Genomic DNA, 14,716 nt, shown 5'->3' on the forward strand with positions numbered 1-14,716 from the left:
AGACCTCCATGTCCTCACCAGCCCAGAACTCTCCAGACCCAGGCCTTTTGGGTTCTTCTTCTTCTTCTTTTTTTTTTTGTAAGATTTTCTTTATTTATTTGACAGAGACACAGCGAGAGAGGGAACACAAGCAGGGGGAGTGGGAGAGGGAGAAGCAAGCTTCCCGCTGAGCAGGGGGCTCAATGCGGGGCTCGATCCCAGGACCCTGGGATCATGACTGAGCTGAAGGCAGACGCTTAACGACTGAGCCACTCAGGCGCCCCTTTTCTTTTCAACTTTAATTTATTAGCTCCCCCCCCCCAGTTTTTATTTAAGTAACCTCTGCACCCAACACGGGGCTGGAACTCACAACCCCAATATCAAGAGTCCCATGCTCCACCGGCTGAGCCAGTCAGGTGCCCCTGGAGAATTCTTTCTTGACCTTTTCCCTCCTCGCCCCACAAGACATCAACATCTATTTTCCTTAATAGACTTCTTTGATCAGGGTGTCTGGCTGGCTCAGTCCGGCGACTGTTGATCTCAGGGTTGTAGGTTTGAGCCCCACATTGGGTGTAGAGATTACCTAAAAAAAGCAAAATCTTAAAAAAGAAATAGACTTCTTTGATCAATTCCCCTGTTAGCCCTCCCCTCCTCTGTCCCCACCCAAACTCTAAGCACCTACCTTGGGCGTCTGCTTCCAAACCAGCTGGCCCCCCAGCTAGCAAAAACCCCTTGGGTGCTCCCCACTGTGCTGAGCTCCCCCCACCCCACCAAGGTCATGACACCCCATTCTGGGCCATTGTTCCCCCCTAAACTGACCTTGCCTACTCCACCCGAGGGCCTTAGGACTATTTGTTCAAAAAGAAACAAAAAAGAAAAAAGAATGTTTGATCCTATTCCCCCGTTTAAATGCATCAGTGTTTTCTTTTTATGGCTTCAGGATTATGAGTCACAGTTTATTTTTTTTTTAAGATTTTATTTATTTATTTGACAGCGAGAGACACAGCAAGAGAGGGAACACAAGCAGGGGGAGTGGGAGAGGGAGAAGCAGGCTTCCCGCCAAGCAGGGAGCCCGATGCGGGGCTCGATCCCAGGACCCTGGGATCATGACCTGAGCCGAAGGCAGACACTTAACGACTGAGCCACCCAGGCGCCCCTATGAGTCACAGTTTAAAGGCTTTCTCCACACCCAGGTTAGAAAGGAACTTTCCAATGTTTGCTTCTCATTCTTTCAGGTTTCATATTTTACACTGAAATCTTTGAGCCATTTGGAGTCTATTCAGCGAATTATTTTTCCATTCCTTCTTTCTATTGGGTTGATGGGGTTTTCTTTATTTCCGTTTCTTTTTTTATTTTAAGATTTATTTATTTATTTGAGAGAGAGAAGACAGCATGAGCAGGGAGGAGAGGGAGAGGCAAACTTTCTGCTGAGCAGGGAGCCTGATGCAGGGCTCCATCTCAGGACCCCGGGATCATGACCTGAGCTGAAGGCAGATGCTTAACCGACCGAGCCACCCAGGCACCCCTAGAAATCAGGTTTAATGGTTGGAGGACCCGAGGTCTCTGTGTTCGGCGGTCAGTACGTGGACAATGGCCCTCTTGGGTGTGAAGTGGCTACAGCTACTCCAAGCATCACCCTTCCAGATGATCACAGCCAAAGGGAGGGAAGAAAAGGTTCTTTCAGGATTTCTTTTATCAAGGGAAGAAAGCTTTCCCAGAGGCCTCCAGGCAAATTTCCCCATTATGTGCATGACCCGCTCTTGAGCAATCATTGACAAAAGGAAATGAGAGGGTATGACAATGGTTATCAACAAATCAGAATTGTGTCCCACAGCTGATAACTGCGGGACAGGCCCCAGGCTGTGTCCGCCCTAGTCCCACATGGGTCTCCCTCCAGGAAAGGGGGTCAGAGATAAGGTGACAAGCCCAAGGTCACACACCAAGCAGATAAGGGAGGCACATTTGTATCCAGACCTGGAACCAAATGGATATGCCTGTGATGTGGGATGCAAAGGCAAAAGAAAAATTAAATTTCTTTACCACTTACAGCCCATTGACAAGTCCTTGAAACAGGAAGAGTGACATTCCTCTAGGGACTCGGCTGCCTCGATGTTAACACTTTGCTAAGGGCAAAAGGCAATCTTAGCTTAACATTATCCATCCCGACCCCCCAGGATCCTGTGAGTCTACTTTAACATATAAAAATGTCTTTGGAAACTTCCCTTATCTCTACCTGCCCCTCCCCCGAGATGTATGTTGGCACTCATCCCCCAAGCATGTGACCCACTGATACACATCTGAAGGGTCTCATGACTGAGGTTTTATTAGACAGCAGTAAATGACCTTTTCCTAACAACAGCTAGCCCCCTCAAGGTCCTGGAAACCTTGTTTCTGAAAATTCCTTAGAGACTTAACACTATCCCCAACCCCCTCCCAACTTTAAAGTATATAATGGGCCACTCCTCAGGACCCCCATGCGGCTCCTTCTGCCCACAGGTCCTGTCCCTGGGCTGTAATAAAATCAGTTTTTCCATCCTCCTTTCTGGCCGCTGGCTGTGCCGGCTTCGCGCTCCCCTGCGCCGCCCGTAGCCATGCCTCAAAAATCGAGGAAATCAAGGACTTTTTGCCCACGGCCAGGCGAAAGGATGCCAAATCCATCAAGATCAAGAAAAATAAGGATAACGTGAAGTTTAAAGTTCGGTGCAGCAGATACGTTTACACCCTGGTCATCACGGACAAGGAGAAGGCAGAGAAACCGAAGCAGTCCCGGCCTCCAGGTTTGGCAGTGAAGGAGCTGGAGTGAACCTGGCCCACTGATTTGAACTGGATTAAAGTTTTAAAAATTCTTAAAAAAAAAAAAAAAAATCAGCTTTTTGCACCAAAGATGTCTCAAGAATTCTTCCTTGGTCGTCAGCTCTGGACCCCGACATTTTCTTACATCAGCCTGGTCTTAATGTCAGCTCTCTCCATACCTACACATAACAACTATTAAAGTATGTGTGTGGAAGATTGTGTCCAAGATTGGGACACAAGGCATGACACAGGAAGGGAACCGGGACTAGGTGTTATAGACTTCTGATGTTCACCCCCTCCAAGGGTAGAGCATCTTGCCTTGCTCCCCACCCACCAGGGCCCACTGTCGGCAGTATTGGCCATGGGTGCTGGGAAGCCCTTGGAAGAGAGTGATTAGAGGCAGCTCTGGGGGTACAAAGACCCTTTGGGGGCCAGACTGGATGCAGAGAGCGGGCTAGGCAGGGCAAGCGTCCAGGCAGGAGAAGACAAGAACTGAGCTGAAGCAGGGCTGAGAGGACAAAGAGGAGACAGACAGGGCAGAGCTGGGGACAGGAGGACAGGGCTTGAGTCTGATGGGCTTTGGGGGGAAAAGGGGTTACAGTACCGAGGGATCTGGCTTAGTGACTGGATGTACAGTGGGGCTGTCCCAAAGATGGGGAAGTAGAGGAGGCGTGGGTTGGTGGGGGCAAGAGGCCAAACTCAGTGTATAATGAGGTGGAAAAATCTCCCACGTCAGAGAAAACGCCAGGTCACTGGGGGCTCGGAGTGCTGGGTCTTTGAGAATGAAAAGGGTCCAGGACAGGGATTCCTGGAGAAGACCCTAGAGTCCCTGAGCTGGATCATTGGAGATGACAGCTAATGGCTTGTTCTTTGGCATTTATTTCAAAATTGCAGCGAGGAAAAAAAAAAAAAAAAAAAAAAAATCAACAGCAGCACGGGGAGATCCGGCCTGAGAACGGAGAGATGCAGAGTCGGGGCCAACGTGTATCTTTGACCCCACAACACGGAGCAGCGGGGAGCCCAGATCCCCCAAGGTCTGAGAGGCGGGGCTGGGGGCCCGGACGCCTGGGTCCGGCCCTTATGGCTTTGGGAGTGTAGAGACCACGTGGGGGCGCCAGAGACCCAGGCGTCCCGGCAGCCCCCCACCCCCGGCCTTTTATTTCATATTGCACTTCAGGTGAGTCAAAGGTAGGGAGGCGAGGGTCCGGCGAGGACTAGATGCCGTGGGTGGGTGGGTCCGAGGAGAGGTAGGGCCGAGTCTTTAGCGTCACACCGGGAGCATCCACTCGTGAGGTCCCGCTCCGTACTGCGGGACAGCAGAGGCGAGGTGTGAGAGGAAAGCCACACTGCAACTCCCAGCAAGCCCGGGGGCGCCGCAGGCTAACTGGTTGCGGATTTGCGCCCCAGGACCTCATGGGAAATGTAGTCCACTTCCCGGAAGCCGGCCAATAACCGCAGGGAAGGGGAACCGTGGCCGAGTGGGCGTAGAGGTTGAAGGGAGATGGAGTTCTGCGAAGAGTCACTGGAAGAACATTCTGGTGGTCGTGGGGCGGGGGTGGGTGGGTGGGGGGATCGTTTTTGGCTGAGATGGCCCAGAGAGTGGGGAGAGGTGTTGTTCTAGGTCCCGGTGCACAACACTGGACTTCCGAGAAGCTCCCAGGAAAGGCAGTTCTAGGTCGAGTGCCGGGAAAGGAGCCCAGAGGTTCTCAGGAAAGAGAACTCGGCCGAGATTAATGGAAACACCTCCAGGAGCTTATGAGAGGAAATACTCCTGGGCCACACTGGGGGACCAGGATCCCGGGGCTTGTGGAAGATTTCTCAGGCCAAAGGGAAAGCCCGGGGCTCCAGGGGCTCTGCGCGGGGCTTCTGGCCCCAAGTCCCACGGGCCCCTGGGAAGGGGTCCCCACTGCAAGGACACGCAGGAGCCACCGAGGGGGAGGGAAGGGGATTCCACAAGTCAGCGTTTAGAGGCTCCCAGGAAAGGACAGTCACTCGGTCCGGGGCCCAGAGGCCCCCGGCAAGGGCCATGATTGGCTCTTGGGGCTGCGGGGGCAGGAGGGCTCCCAGTCCAGGGGCTCCTGGGACGTGAACTTCCCCGGGGAGCAAACATCCAGCCCACTTCCCGGCCAGTGCACCTCACCTGGATCGCCTTCAGCTCCTTCAGGAAGCGGAGGATAAGCTCAGGCCCGTTTTCCATGGTGGGAATGTGCAAGTGCTGGAGAAGACTGTGCCGTGAGGACCAGGAAGCCCCTTCTTCCCTCCCGTCTCCAATGGCAGCCCCACCTCACCTTGCCTTGGTACAGGATTTGGTGCACAGGGCAGACCTGGCAAGCAGTGCCTGAGCCGAAGACTTCCCGGACCCGCCCCTCCTGCAGCGCCCGCAACAGCTCCTCCATGGTGATCTTCCGCTCCGCTACCCGGAACTCACCCTGCCGAGCCACACACGTGTGAGCCCGGGCGGCCCTCGCCGCACAGCCCTGCCTCTCCCTCCCTGAGGATGGGGACAAGGACACCCGAGGAGACAGGCACCCAGAGAGAAGGGGCAGAGACGTGCTACTGTGCCCCAGCCCCCCCCCCAGAGCCCCCTGAGGTTCTGGCCCCCCCAACACAGCAATACCCCATCACTCCAGCCACCCACGGTCACGGCGCCCTCACCCAGGTCCGGGCCAGGTCCAGCAGGCTCTGTCTGACCACTCCAGGCAGGATGACACCGTCCAGTGAGGGGGTCACTAGTTCCAGCACTGGGGCAAGTATAAGGGCTGGGGGGTTACCTCACGCCCTCAGGCACACCCTCCCAGCTTCTTAGGAAGCCACCCCAACCCACCCACCCGCATCCGTGAAGCCTGCAGTTGGCTAGGACTTAGGATAGATCCGCTTCCCCAGGGGGTGGGGGTGGGGGGGTGTCATGGGAGGGCTCACCCCCGTCCTCGTGGGTCCAGTAGATGAAGATGTTCATGGTGCCCACCTCGGTGAGCTGCTGGTCAGGCCCATAGAGCCAGAGCACCTGCTCACAGCCCCTCTTTTTCGCCTCCTGCTGCACCAACACCGTGGGCCCGTAATTCCTGGTAGAGAGAGAAGCATGGTTGACCAGGAAACCGGCTCCTTCCTCAGACTCGCCCGAGGGCTCACTGCCTCCTCCGTGAACAATGCCCCAGCCATTGCCATCACAGTGCCGGCTGCTCTGGATCCCGGGGCTTCCACTAGCCCGGGGGGCCCCTGGAAGGCAGGGCCCGGACCTGATTCTTCTGCATCCCCAGCTTCACCCGGCCCAGGGCCTGGCCCTCGGGAGACCTCACAAGATAGGTGTGTGGAAGGGACCCGAATGAAGCTCTCAGCTGGGGTCACGCTTGCTATCCCAACACACCGTCACCCCACCTTCTGCTTGGATCACCTCGGGGGGTGGGGGGACCCTCCCTGCCCTGCTGAGCCGAGGACCCTAGCAACAGATTAACACAGGAAGCCCACACAGAGCATGGTGATCCCTGGAGGCCCAGGGGACTATGAGAGCTGCGCATGGGGGTGGGGAGTGGGGGCGCTGGCCAAGCCTGGGCGTTCAGGGGAGGCTACCTGGGGGAGAGACCAATGAGCTAAGGATAAACTTCATTTCTGGAGGCTTCCCAGGGGGCCAATCCGGGTTTCTCCACTGACTTTCACCTTATCCCTTCCAAATTCTGAGCCGATGTGTCCACAGCGCTCAGCACAGACCCTCTCCCCTTAAGCACCCCGCCCCCAATGTTAGCACAACATCCCATCCCCACGGGCAAGCAGAACTGTCCCCAGTCATGTGAAACAAGTCGGGAAGGACAACTGACATCCGAAGACACAAATTCACACCCAAAGCAGATAGCCAGTGTCTCGGACATCCAGCGTCCCGGACATGTAGGGTTGGGGGAGGGACTGCCGGAGAGACTACTTACCCCCCCAGCTTGTAGTCACCGACCCCGCCCATCCAGGCCCGGATGAAGGCTGGGTCGGCCAGGAGGGAGACGGGGTCCACAGCATCTCCGGGGAAGTATGCACCCACGGGGCAGAGAATGACAAACAGGAGCGCTTGCGAGGAACGGGAGACGCCTAGTGAGGGCTGCGGTGGGCAGAAGGGGGCATCAGGGACCCAGGAGTCCAGGACCCCAGCCCCTCCCCCTCCCTCGCCCCTGGAGCCCCTGACCTCCAGCCCGCCCCCGAGTCAGGGAGTCAGGCCCACCTCATTCCCGATGAGCACAGGCCGGACGTAGAGGCTGCTGTTTTTGCCCTCAGGGACCCAGTCCTTGTCCACTTCCACCAGCCGGCGGATACACTCGAGCAACTCGACCTTGTCAAAACTCTGGGCAGGATTCCCACGAGTCAGCCGCCCACCTCCCTGCTGCCCTCGCCCCACGCCGCACCCTGCTCCCCCCGGGGCCAGCCAGGGCCCCTCACCGGCAGGCAGAGGCGCAGGGCTGAGCGCAGCATCCGGTCCATGTTGAGCCAGGGTCGGAAGAGGCGCACGTGCTGGTCGCTGCCTTTGAACGCCTTCATGCCCTCAAAGAGCTGCGGGGACAGGTGGGTGGGTCCCTGAGCTCAGAGACCACCTCGGGGAAGCCGCGAGACACATCGAGAGATGCCAACACAGCGTCTGATACACAAGGATTCAGACACAGATGCAGAGACGGAGCCGAGAGACCAACCCGCTGAGCGCAGAGAGGAAGAGAAGGGGGACGAGAGAGACGGACAGAGAGAGCCCAGAAACAGATGGACACCCACAGCCAGAGGTGCCGAGAGAGCGCCCTGCTTAAACCCCTTTCATGTTACTGGTCCGATGTCTCAGGAACAGCGATGGCATGCAAGTTCTGTTTTTAAAGACTCCTTGCGTTCTCGAGAAGCACTGAACTCGCTGTGGATGAAATACTGCATAGCCCAGGATTTCCTTCAAAATCTTACAGGAAGGGGGCACAACGATGGGAGTCCAGACGAAATGAGAGGGGGACCCACAGGTGTTAGCTGATGAAGCAGAGTGGTCGGCGGGGGGCTTATATATTATTCTATTTTTATGTTTGAAATTTCCCATAATAAAAACTTTAAAAAAATCTCTACACCCTACGTGGGGCTCCAGCTGATGACCCTGAGATCAAGAGTCACATGCCCGACTGCCTGAGCCAGCCAGGCGCCCCCAAAACGTTTGTTAAAGTACAAAAAAAACAAAAAACCAACACAAAGTTGATCTGCACCCCCAGCTGGATGTTGACCTCGGCCTTCGAGGCCTCACAGGATCTGGCCCCTCTTATCTCAGCCTCCTGAGGCTGACACTGCAAACCAGTTACTAGGGATGAAACATGTTCATCCAAATTCTTGTCACCACTGAAGCTCCCTCAGGAAGACTCTGCTTTCAGCCATGGCTTTAAGTCATAACCTGAATGCCTCCTGGATATCTTCCTTAAAGTCCCCTCACCAAGTCCTGCAAAGCCAATCTCCTGCTGGGTCCCCACAGGGGGACAGCCCCCTGGCCTACCTGGTCACCTGGCCAAAACTCTGGGCACCACACTTGGCCCTCTCTTCCCTGCTCTTGTCCAGCCTCCGGCCCCAGCTCAGGCCTCCTGGCCTCCAGCTCATCCTCCATCCGGCCTGAGGGGGTCTCACTACACCCAGAGCTGACCCTGCTCCATGTCTGCTCAGAGCGTTCCAGGTTCCCAGTGCCCTTGACAAGGTGCCAGCCCCGAGGCCCCTCTGCGGCCCTGATGACATCCTCAGCCTCCTCTGCCACGTTCCAACTCCCCAATTCCCCTGATACGCTGGGCTCTCCTTTGTCCCGTGGTTGCTCCCTCTCCTGCTAACACCCTAAGCTTCCTCTGCCAGACGAGACCCTACTTCCTTTCAAGTTAGAGGTTGGACTGGTGCCTCTTCTGGCTCCCAGAACACCTCAGGTGCCTCCTTCAGAGCATGACCGCACGGGGCTGTAACCAAAACGTGGGGTTTTCAAGTAGAAGAATGGGGTCTGCTCTTCTTGGGGACCCCGGCATCAGCCAGCACGGGGCCTGGAACACGAGAGACCTCAGAGAACACATCTTGAGCAAGAAGAAACAGACAAAGAGCAAGCCCAGGGCGGTGGACCCGGCAAGCGACAGGGCAAGAGGAAAGCGATGCAGAGAGAGGGGCAGAGAGGTCAGCAGCCCATGCCTGCATCGAGTAGTGGAGGCCGGAGCAGGCGGGGTGCAGCGTGAGGTTCTGGAAGGGCTGGATACGGGGCTGGCCCCAGCCCTTCTCCTCCTTCCATTCCACCATCAGCATGTGGTCAGTGAACGTCTTCCCAAACACCAGGGGCTTGCTGGGGTCAGGCTTCTGATGAGGCTCCCGCGTCATTTCCAGCTGCAGGTCTGCAGCCTGAGAAAAGAAGGGGACCCGGGTATCCTGAAATCTCGTCGCAACCTCAAACTGAAAAACTACAACTCCCATGAACCTCTGGGGCTAAGACCCAAAGAGAAGAGAGACCTGTAGCCCCAGAGGCTTGTGGGACATGCAGTATCAAATCTCTCCCACAGCCTTATGGCGGACTATTAGGACCCCACTGCCAACCACCTTCACCTTTGGACCCTGGACCCTTTTGGAGATGCCCAAATCCAGCTGCCAGCCCCTTCCTCAAACCTAAGAGTCCTGGCCCCCAGCTCCCTCCTCCCTCAGGCCCAGTAGTCCTGGCCCCAGCCCCTCTTTGAGATCCCAAAGTACATTCCCCTCCATTCACCTTGAAGTTGGATGAGGCATATCTTCTGGGGCCACACAGAAGCCAAGAGACAGGGAAGAGTTTTCGGGCCCAAATCTGAGGGTGGGGACAGAAGTAAGAAAGGTGGTGAGGCCAGGAAAGGTAGAGAGAGCAGGGGACCCTGGAGCCTGCTTTGCCACTACGCACTTGGAATGTCCCTCTGGCCTGATCTGTCCCAGGCCCAGTGCATTCTAGACGGACCATGTGGCCCTGGACAAGTCGGCTCCCCTGTCAGGAAGCACCTAGTGGGAGAGAATCCTGAAGGAGGCCAAGACCCCTCCCTGTCCTCACAAGGACAATCCCTAGGAAGGGCTGAATCAGCTCCTATCCCCTCCATGCCAGGGCAAAGTCAAACACAGGCACCTCCCACTCCTGGGAACTTTGGCCCCAGCCCTGAGATCAGCTCAGACAGAAGACTGCGAGGCAAAGTGCACAGGTAAGTGACGGCCACCCTGGGGGACCCAAATCCTGATAAGAATTAGAAAAGTGAGGGGCGCCTGGGTGGCTCAGTTGTTAAGTGTCTGCCTTTGGCTCAGGTCATGATCCCAGGGTCCTGGGATTGAGCCCCTCATCCGGCTCCCTGCTCGGCGGGAAGCCTGCTTCTCCCTCTGCCTCTCCCTGCTTGTGTTCCCTCTCTGTGTCTCTCTCTGTCAAATGACTAAATAAAATCTTAAAAAAAAAAAAAGAAAGAAAAGTGAGGAACCTAGAGGCCATACTTCTCCAGGACCCAGAAGCTGGGCCTCCGTCCCCCTCCTCCCTCAGACCTAGGAGTCCGGACCCCCAGCTCCTTCCTCCCTCAGACCCAGGAGTCCAGGCCCCCTGCCCCCTCCCCCCTCAGACCCATAAGTCCAGGCCTCCAGTCCCTTCCTCCCCCAGACCCAGGAGTCCAGGGCCCCAGCCCCCTCCTCCCTCACACCCTGGAGTCCAGACCTCTGGCCTCCTCCTCCTTCAGACCCAAGAGTCTAAGCCCCCAACCCACTTGTCCCTCAGATCCAGGAGACCCAGGCCCCAGCCCCTCCTCCCTCAGACCCAAGAGTCCAGACCCCAGTCCCCTCCTCCCTCAGACCCAAGAGTCTAGACCTTTGGCCTCCTCCTCCCCAAGACCCAGGAATCCAGAGCCCCAGTCCCTCTTCCCTCAGACCCAGGAGATCAGTCCCCAGTCCCTCCTCTCTCAGACCCAGGAGTCCAGGACCCCAGCCCCCTCAGCCCCCTCCCTCCCTCAGACCCTGGAGTCCAGGACCCCAGCCCCCTTCCTCCCTCAGACCCTGGAGTCCAGACCTCTGGCCTCCTCCTTCTCCAGACCCAGGAGTCTAATCCCCCAGCTCACTCCTCCCTCAGATCCAGGAATCCAAGCCCCCAGCCCCTCCTCCCTCAAACCATCGAGTCCAGGCCCCCAGCCCATTCTCTCTCAGATCCAGGAGTCCAAGTCTTTATTCTTTCAGGATATCAGACCAACTGGGCTCAGATTACTTGAGCTCCCAACCCCATACCTTGGAAACCAGTGATTCCAATTCCCTTCAGATCCCAGGGCTGAGAGGCAGCCACATGGACCTGGGGGGTGATCCTGGTCATCAACAGAGACCCTGCTCAGATAAACATTTGCCTGAGACAAACGAGGGAGAGCAAATCGGTCTGTGTCCATCAGGGTGGCCTCTCCCCAGTATTCTTTGACCTTATAATGCCTCTTTCCCAGCCTGGCGGGAAAGCAGCTGGGTCATGAAGTTGGTGCAGACGGAACAGCCTAGCCTCCTCCTGTCCAGTGAGCTGGGTGAGCGGACACCAAACAGTGAGAACGAACATGAGTGGCAGCAGTCACTGGTCAGTAGGTGAGTCATGGGGAGATGGGGGCTGCGGAGCGTGAAGTCTGAGGAGTGGTTCCGGATAGTGTGGGGCCCAAGGGCTTCTGGGCGGATCAGAGTGTAGGTTCACGGCATGGCCTCTAGGTGGCGCTGTGTAGCCCACCCAAGTCTGTGGCTAGGCTTCCGTCCAGGAGGGAACAGGACACGCACAGCATAGAGAAAAGATAAGACACCCAGGGCAGAGACAGCCAGTATCTGGACAGGAGAGCCCTGGAGGAGCCAGAATGGAAGAAAAAATAAAAGAGAGGGAAAAGCAAGAATGAGAAAACAAAAAGACATAGAAAACAAAACTGAGGGGGTGCCTGGCTGGCTCAGTCGGAATAGCAGGTGACTCTTGATCTCAGGGTCTTGAGTTCAAGCCACGTGTTGGGTGGAGAGATTACTTAAAAATAAAATCTTAAAAAAAAAAAACAAACCAGAAATGGAAACCAAACTGAGAACAGAAATCAAGAACACAAGATGCCAAAATAGATATGATCATAAAGAGAGACTGGCATGAGAGACAGATAGGGAGGCAAACTCAGGCAAAGTGAAGTCTGGAGAAATCTAGAAAAAGGCCAAGGGTGAGATACGGAGAGGCTGAAGGAGGAAAAAGTAAGCAACGACCAGATTTCAGGTGACAGCACAAAGTGAAACGAGACCCAGAGAAACGAGGAAAGACAGAAAGACAGCGATGTCAACGCCTGGAGACAAACTTCTCAGGGATGCTTAGAGGCAGAGTATATCCAGGAGAGAGAGAAGGGAGAGGCAGAAAAACACATGCACGGGGCACAGAGAAGGAGCCGGGCAGTGTCCAGGTTGTACATCAGCACTGACCATCAGGACCCTCTTGCCCTGAGAGAAGCTGCTTTCATCCTTCAAGGACATTTCTGTAGGAGCGGGGGTGGGGGGTCTCCCCTCAGCTCAGGGAAAGTGCTCTGCCATCTGACACCCCAAGCCATGGGGATTGGGACCAAGGGATGGTAGATGGGCTACTGGGACAAAGAGTGTGAAAAGATTGGGGCTGAATTAAGAAACAAGGAAGGGTTGGGGGGGAAGGGCACAGAGCAGGGCTCTGCAATGTGATGGAGCCTCCCCTGTGTCTCATTACAGCCTAGGACTGTCCCCAGCACAATCCAGGACCATTCTGTCAGCATGGCCCCAGGAACGTCACCATCAAAGCCCAGGACTGTCTTTGTCATAGTTCAGCACTGTCCTTCATGCTTCAGGACTGTCACCCCCATCACAGCCCAGGAAGGGTCCCCCTTGTAATGCAGTGCTGTCCTTTATCTCAGCCAGGGACTGTCCCTATCACAGCCCCAAAGGGTCTCAGTCAAAGCCCCAAATTGTCCTCGTTGTGGCCCAGGACCGATCCCATCACATGTAGGACTGTCCCATGATAGCCCAGGACTCTCCCATCGCAGACCAAGACTGCTCAACGGCAGCTCGAGACTCTCCACCATCACAACCCCAAACTGTCCCTGCCACTGCCCGGGACTCTCCCACCACAACCCAGAAGTGGCACCACCAGAGCCCAGATGGTCCCAGTCACAGCCCAGCGTCAGTCACCCCAGACTCGGAACAGTAACAATGTGCCCTGCTCTCCATCAGGCTGGGGTAGGAGTCCCAGACGGGGTCAGGGGCAGAACTGGACGCGAACAACACTTCTCCCGGGGTGATGCTGCCGCTGTGCAGGGCTCTAAACATCCCTTCTGTGAGCTGTTAGCGTTTCCTTCCTCGCTGAGAAACTGTGCTGTAAAATCCCGCTCTCCAAAACTCTGCTGGTCGGCCGCTTCTGGGTAAGAATGGACCGGGAGGATCTGTCTCTGTGCCAGTCGGAAGAGGGTCCCTTTCCAACCCTGATGCGCAGCTTCGGAGAAGAGCTCGCAGGCACAGTCCACATACATCTTAACTTTCAGGGGCCTTGGGTCCAATTCCCAGTCCAGACCTGAGATCTGTGCCTTCGTCCTACCCGCACCCCTAGAAGTTCGGGGTGTCTTATCCCGGCGCCCCCACAGGCTGGCTGTTATCCCTTCCTTAACCGCCCCCACCCCACGCAGCCCTGTGCCTGTCCCATTAACCGTACCCCCCTCCATGTTTCCCTCCTACCTCCCGTTGGCGGCCCCGTCCCACCAACTACCTCCCTCCACCTCCCTCGCCCTTAAAGCCTCGAGCTCCTCTCCAAGGGGCCCCTCCTTCTCGGCGCCCGGCAGCGGAACCCGAGCGCCGGGGGCGCGACGCCGGACGGGGCCTGGAGCTAGTGGTCCACCCGGAAGTGGGCCTCCCCCCCTCCCCCCTCCCCCCCCCCCCGTTTCCCCGGCCCGGGGCCACGAACCCACCTGCCCCAGCGCGGCTGCGGCCATGGTCGGTGCGGCGGGGAACTGTGCCCGCCCGGGCCGCCGCGCGGGAGAAAGACGTTCCGGCCCCGCCCCGCTCACGCCCCCTTCCGCGGGAGGGCTGCTTGCCCTACGCCCCTGGTGGGTCGGGCCGCCCCAATTATAGGGCGCCTGCGGGGAGCGGGGCCCTGCTAGAGAGCGCATGCTCTGGAATCCGCGGGGCTAGGGGAGTACATGGACGTGCACCCTCCTCCCCACCCCCACCCAGATTCCGTTCCAGCCACACAATTGCTGCGCAACAGAGTGCATGAAGTTTTTAAAAAAATGCATTTTAATAGGCACTGTCACGGGACGCTAACGAGGATGAGCAGCCCGAGGTGAGAGCTGAAAGGCCAGGAGCAGGGACCTCCGCACGTCTCCATCCCGTGGTGATAAGGCAAAGCACTCGCTGTTAAGTGTCGTTAGGTGTCAGTGGGTGCGTGTATCATGTAAATGAAAAGGGAAAGGACTTCGGAAAAAGGCCTCTGAAGAGGGTGGCAGGTAGGGATGGATGAAGGAGTTGCAGTCAACCCCTGTTTGAATATAGTTTTTCTTTCCAAGGAGAAAATGTATGTGTATTCGTTGTAACTTTTTAAGAGATAAAACACACGCGGGGCAGCTGGGTGGCTCAGTCCGTTAGGCGTCAGACTCTTAGTTTCCACTCAGGTCATGATCTCAGGGTCCTGAGATTGAGTCCCACACAGCACAGAGTCAGCTTGGGATTCTCTGCCTCTCCCTCCCCCTCCTCCTCTGCCCCTCTTCCTAGCTCGCATATGCACACTCTCTCTCTAGAATAAATAAATATCTGAAATAAATAGGGGTGCCTGGGTGGCTCAATCGGTTAAGCCTCCAACCCTTGATTTCAGCTCAGGTCATGCTCTCAGGGTCAAGAGATGGATGGAGTCCCTCCGCTGGCTCTGCGCTCAGCGCAGAGTCTGCTTGTCTCTCTACCTCCGCCCCCCCCCCCCCTGCCCGCTTGCACTCTCTCTCAAATAAATAAG

The 14,716-nt window shown here is 56.5% G+C and overlaps 2 protein-coding genes across 2 annotated transcripts; one reads left to right on the forward strand and one right to left on the reverse strand.

The window, feature by feature from the left end:
- The first annotated feature begins 1,520 nt into the window (after positions 1-1,520).
- LOC123855080 (large ribosomal subunit protein eL38-like) lies at positions 1,521-2,944 on the forward strand. The gene is made up of 2 exons (XM_064581655.1): positions 1,521-1,582; positions 2,476-2,944. Exons 1-2 carry the CDS (start codon positions 1,521-1,523, stop codon positions 2,780-2,782), a joined length of 369 nt encoding a protein of 122 aa, XP_064437725.1. The 3' UTR covers positions 2,783-2,944.
- Positions 2,945-3,633: 689 nt separating this feature from the next.
- Positions 3,634-14,487, reverse strand: BCAT2 (branched chain amino acid transaminase 2). Its single transcript, XM_045891885.3, has 11 exons — positions 13,680-14,487; positions 9,485-9,559; positions 8,923-9,126; positions 7,189-7,299; positions 6,974-7,093; positions 6,690-6,853; positions 5,692-5,834; positions 5,428-5,513; positions 5,061-5,201; positions 4,913-4,987; positions 3,634-4,078 (listed from the first exon to the last, which is right to left on the reverse strand). The coding sequence occupies exons 1-11, from the start codon at positions 13,878-13,880 to the stop codon at positions 4,040-4,042; spliced, it is 1,359 nt and encodes a 452-aa protein (XP_045747841.1). The 5' UTR covers positions 13,881-14,487; the 3' UTR covers positions 3,634-4,039.
- Between the last annotated feature and the right edge of the window lie 229 nt (positions 14,488-14,716).

This window comes from Mirounga angustirostris, unplaced genomic scaffold (assembly GCF_029215605.1).
Source record: "Mirounga angustirostris isolate CCGP_5_RB_7025 unplaced genomic scaffold, mMirAng1.0.hap1 SCAF_16, whole genome shotgun sequence".
Classification (NCBI taxonomy): domain Eukaryota; kingdom Metazoa; phylum Chordata; class Mammalia; order Carnivora; family Phocidae; genus Mirounga; species Mirounga angustirostris.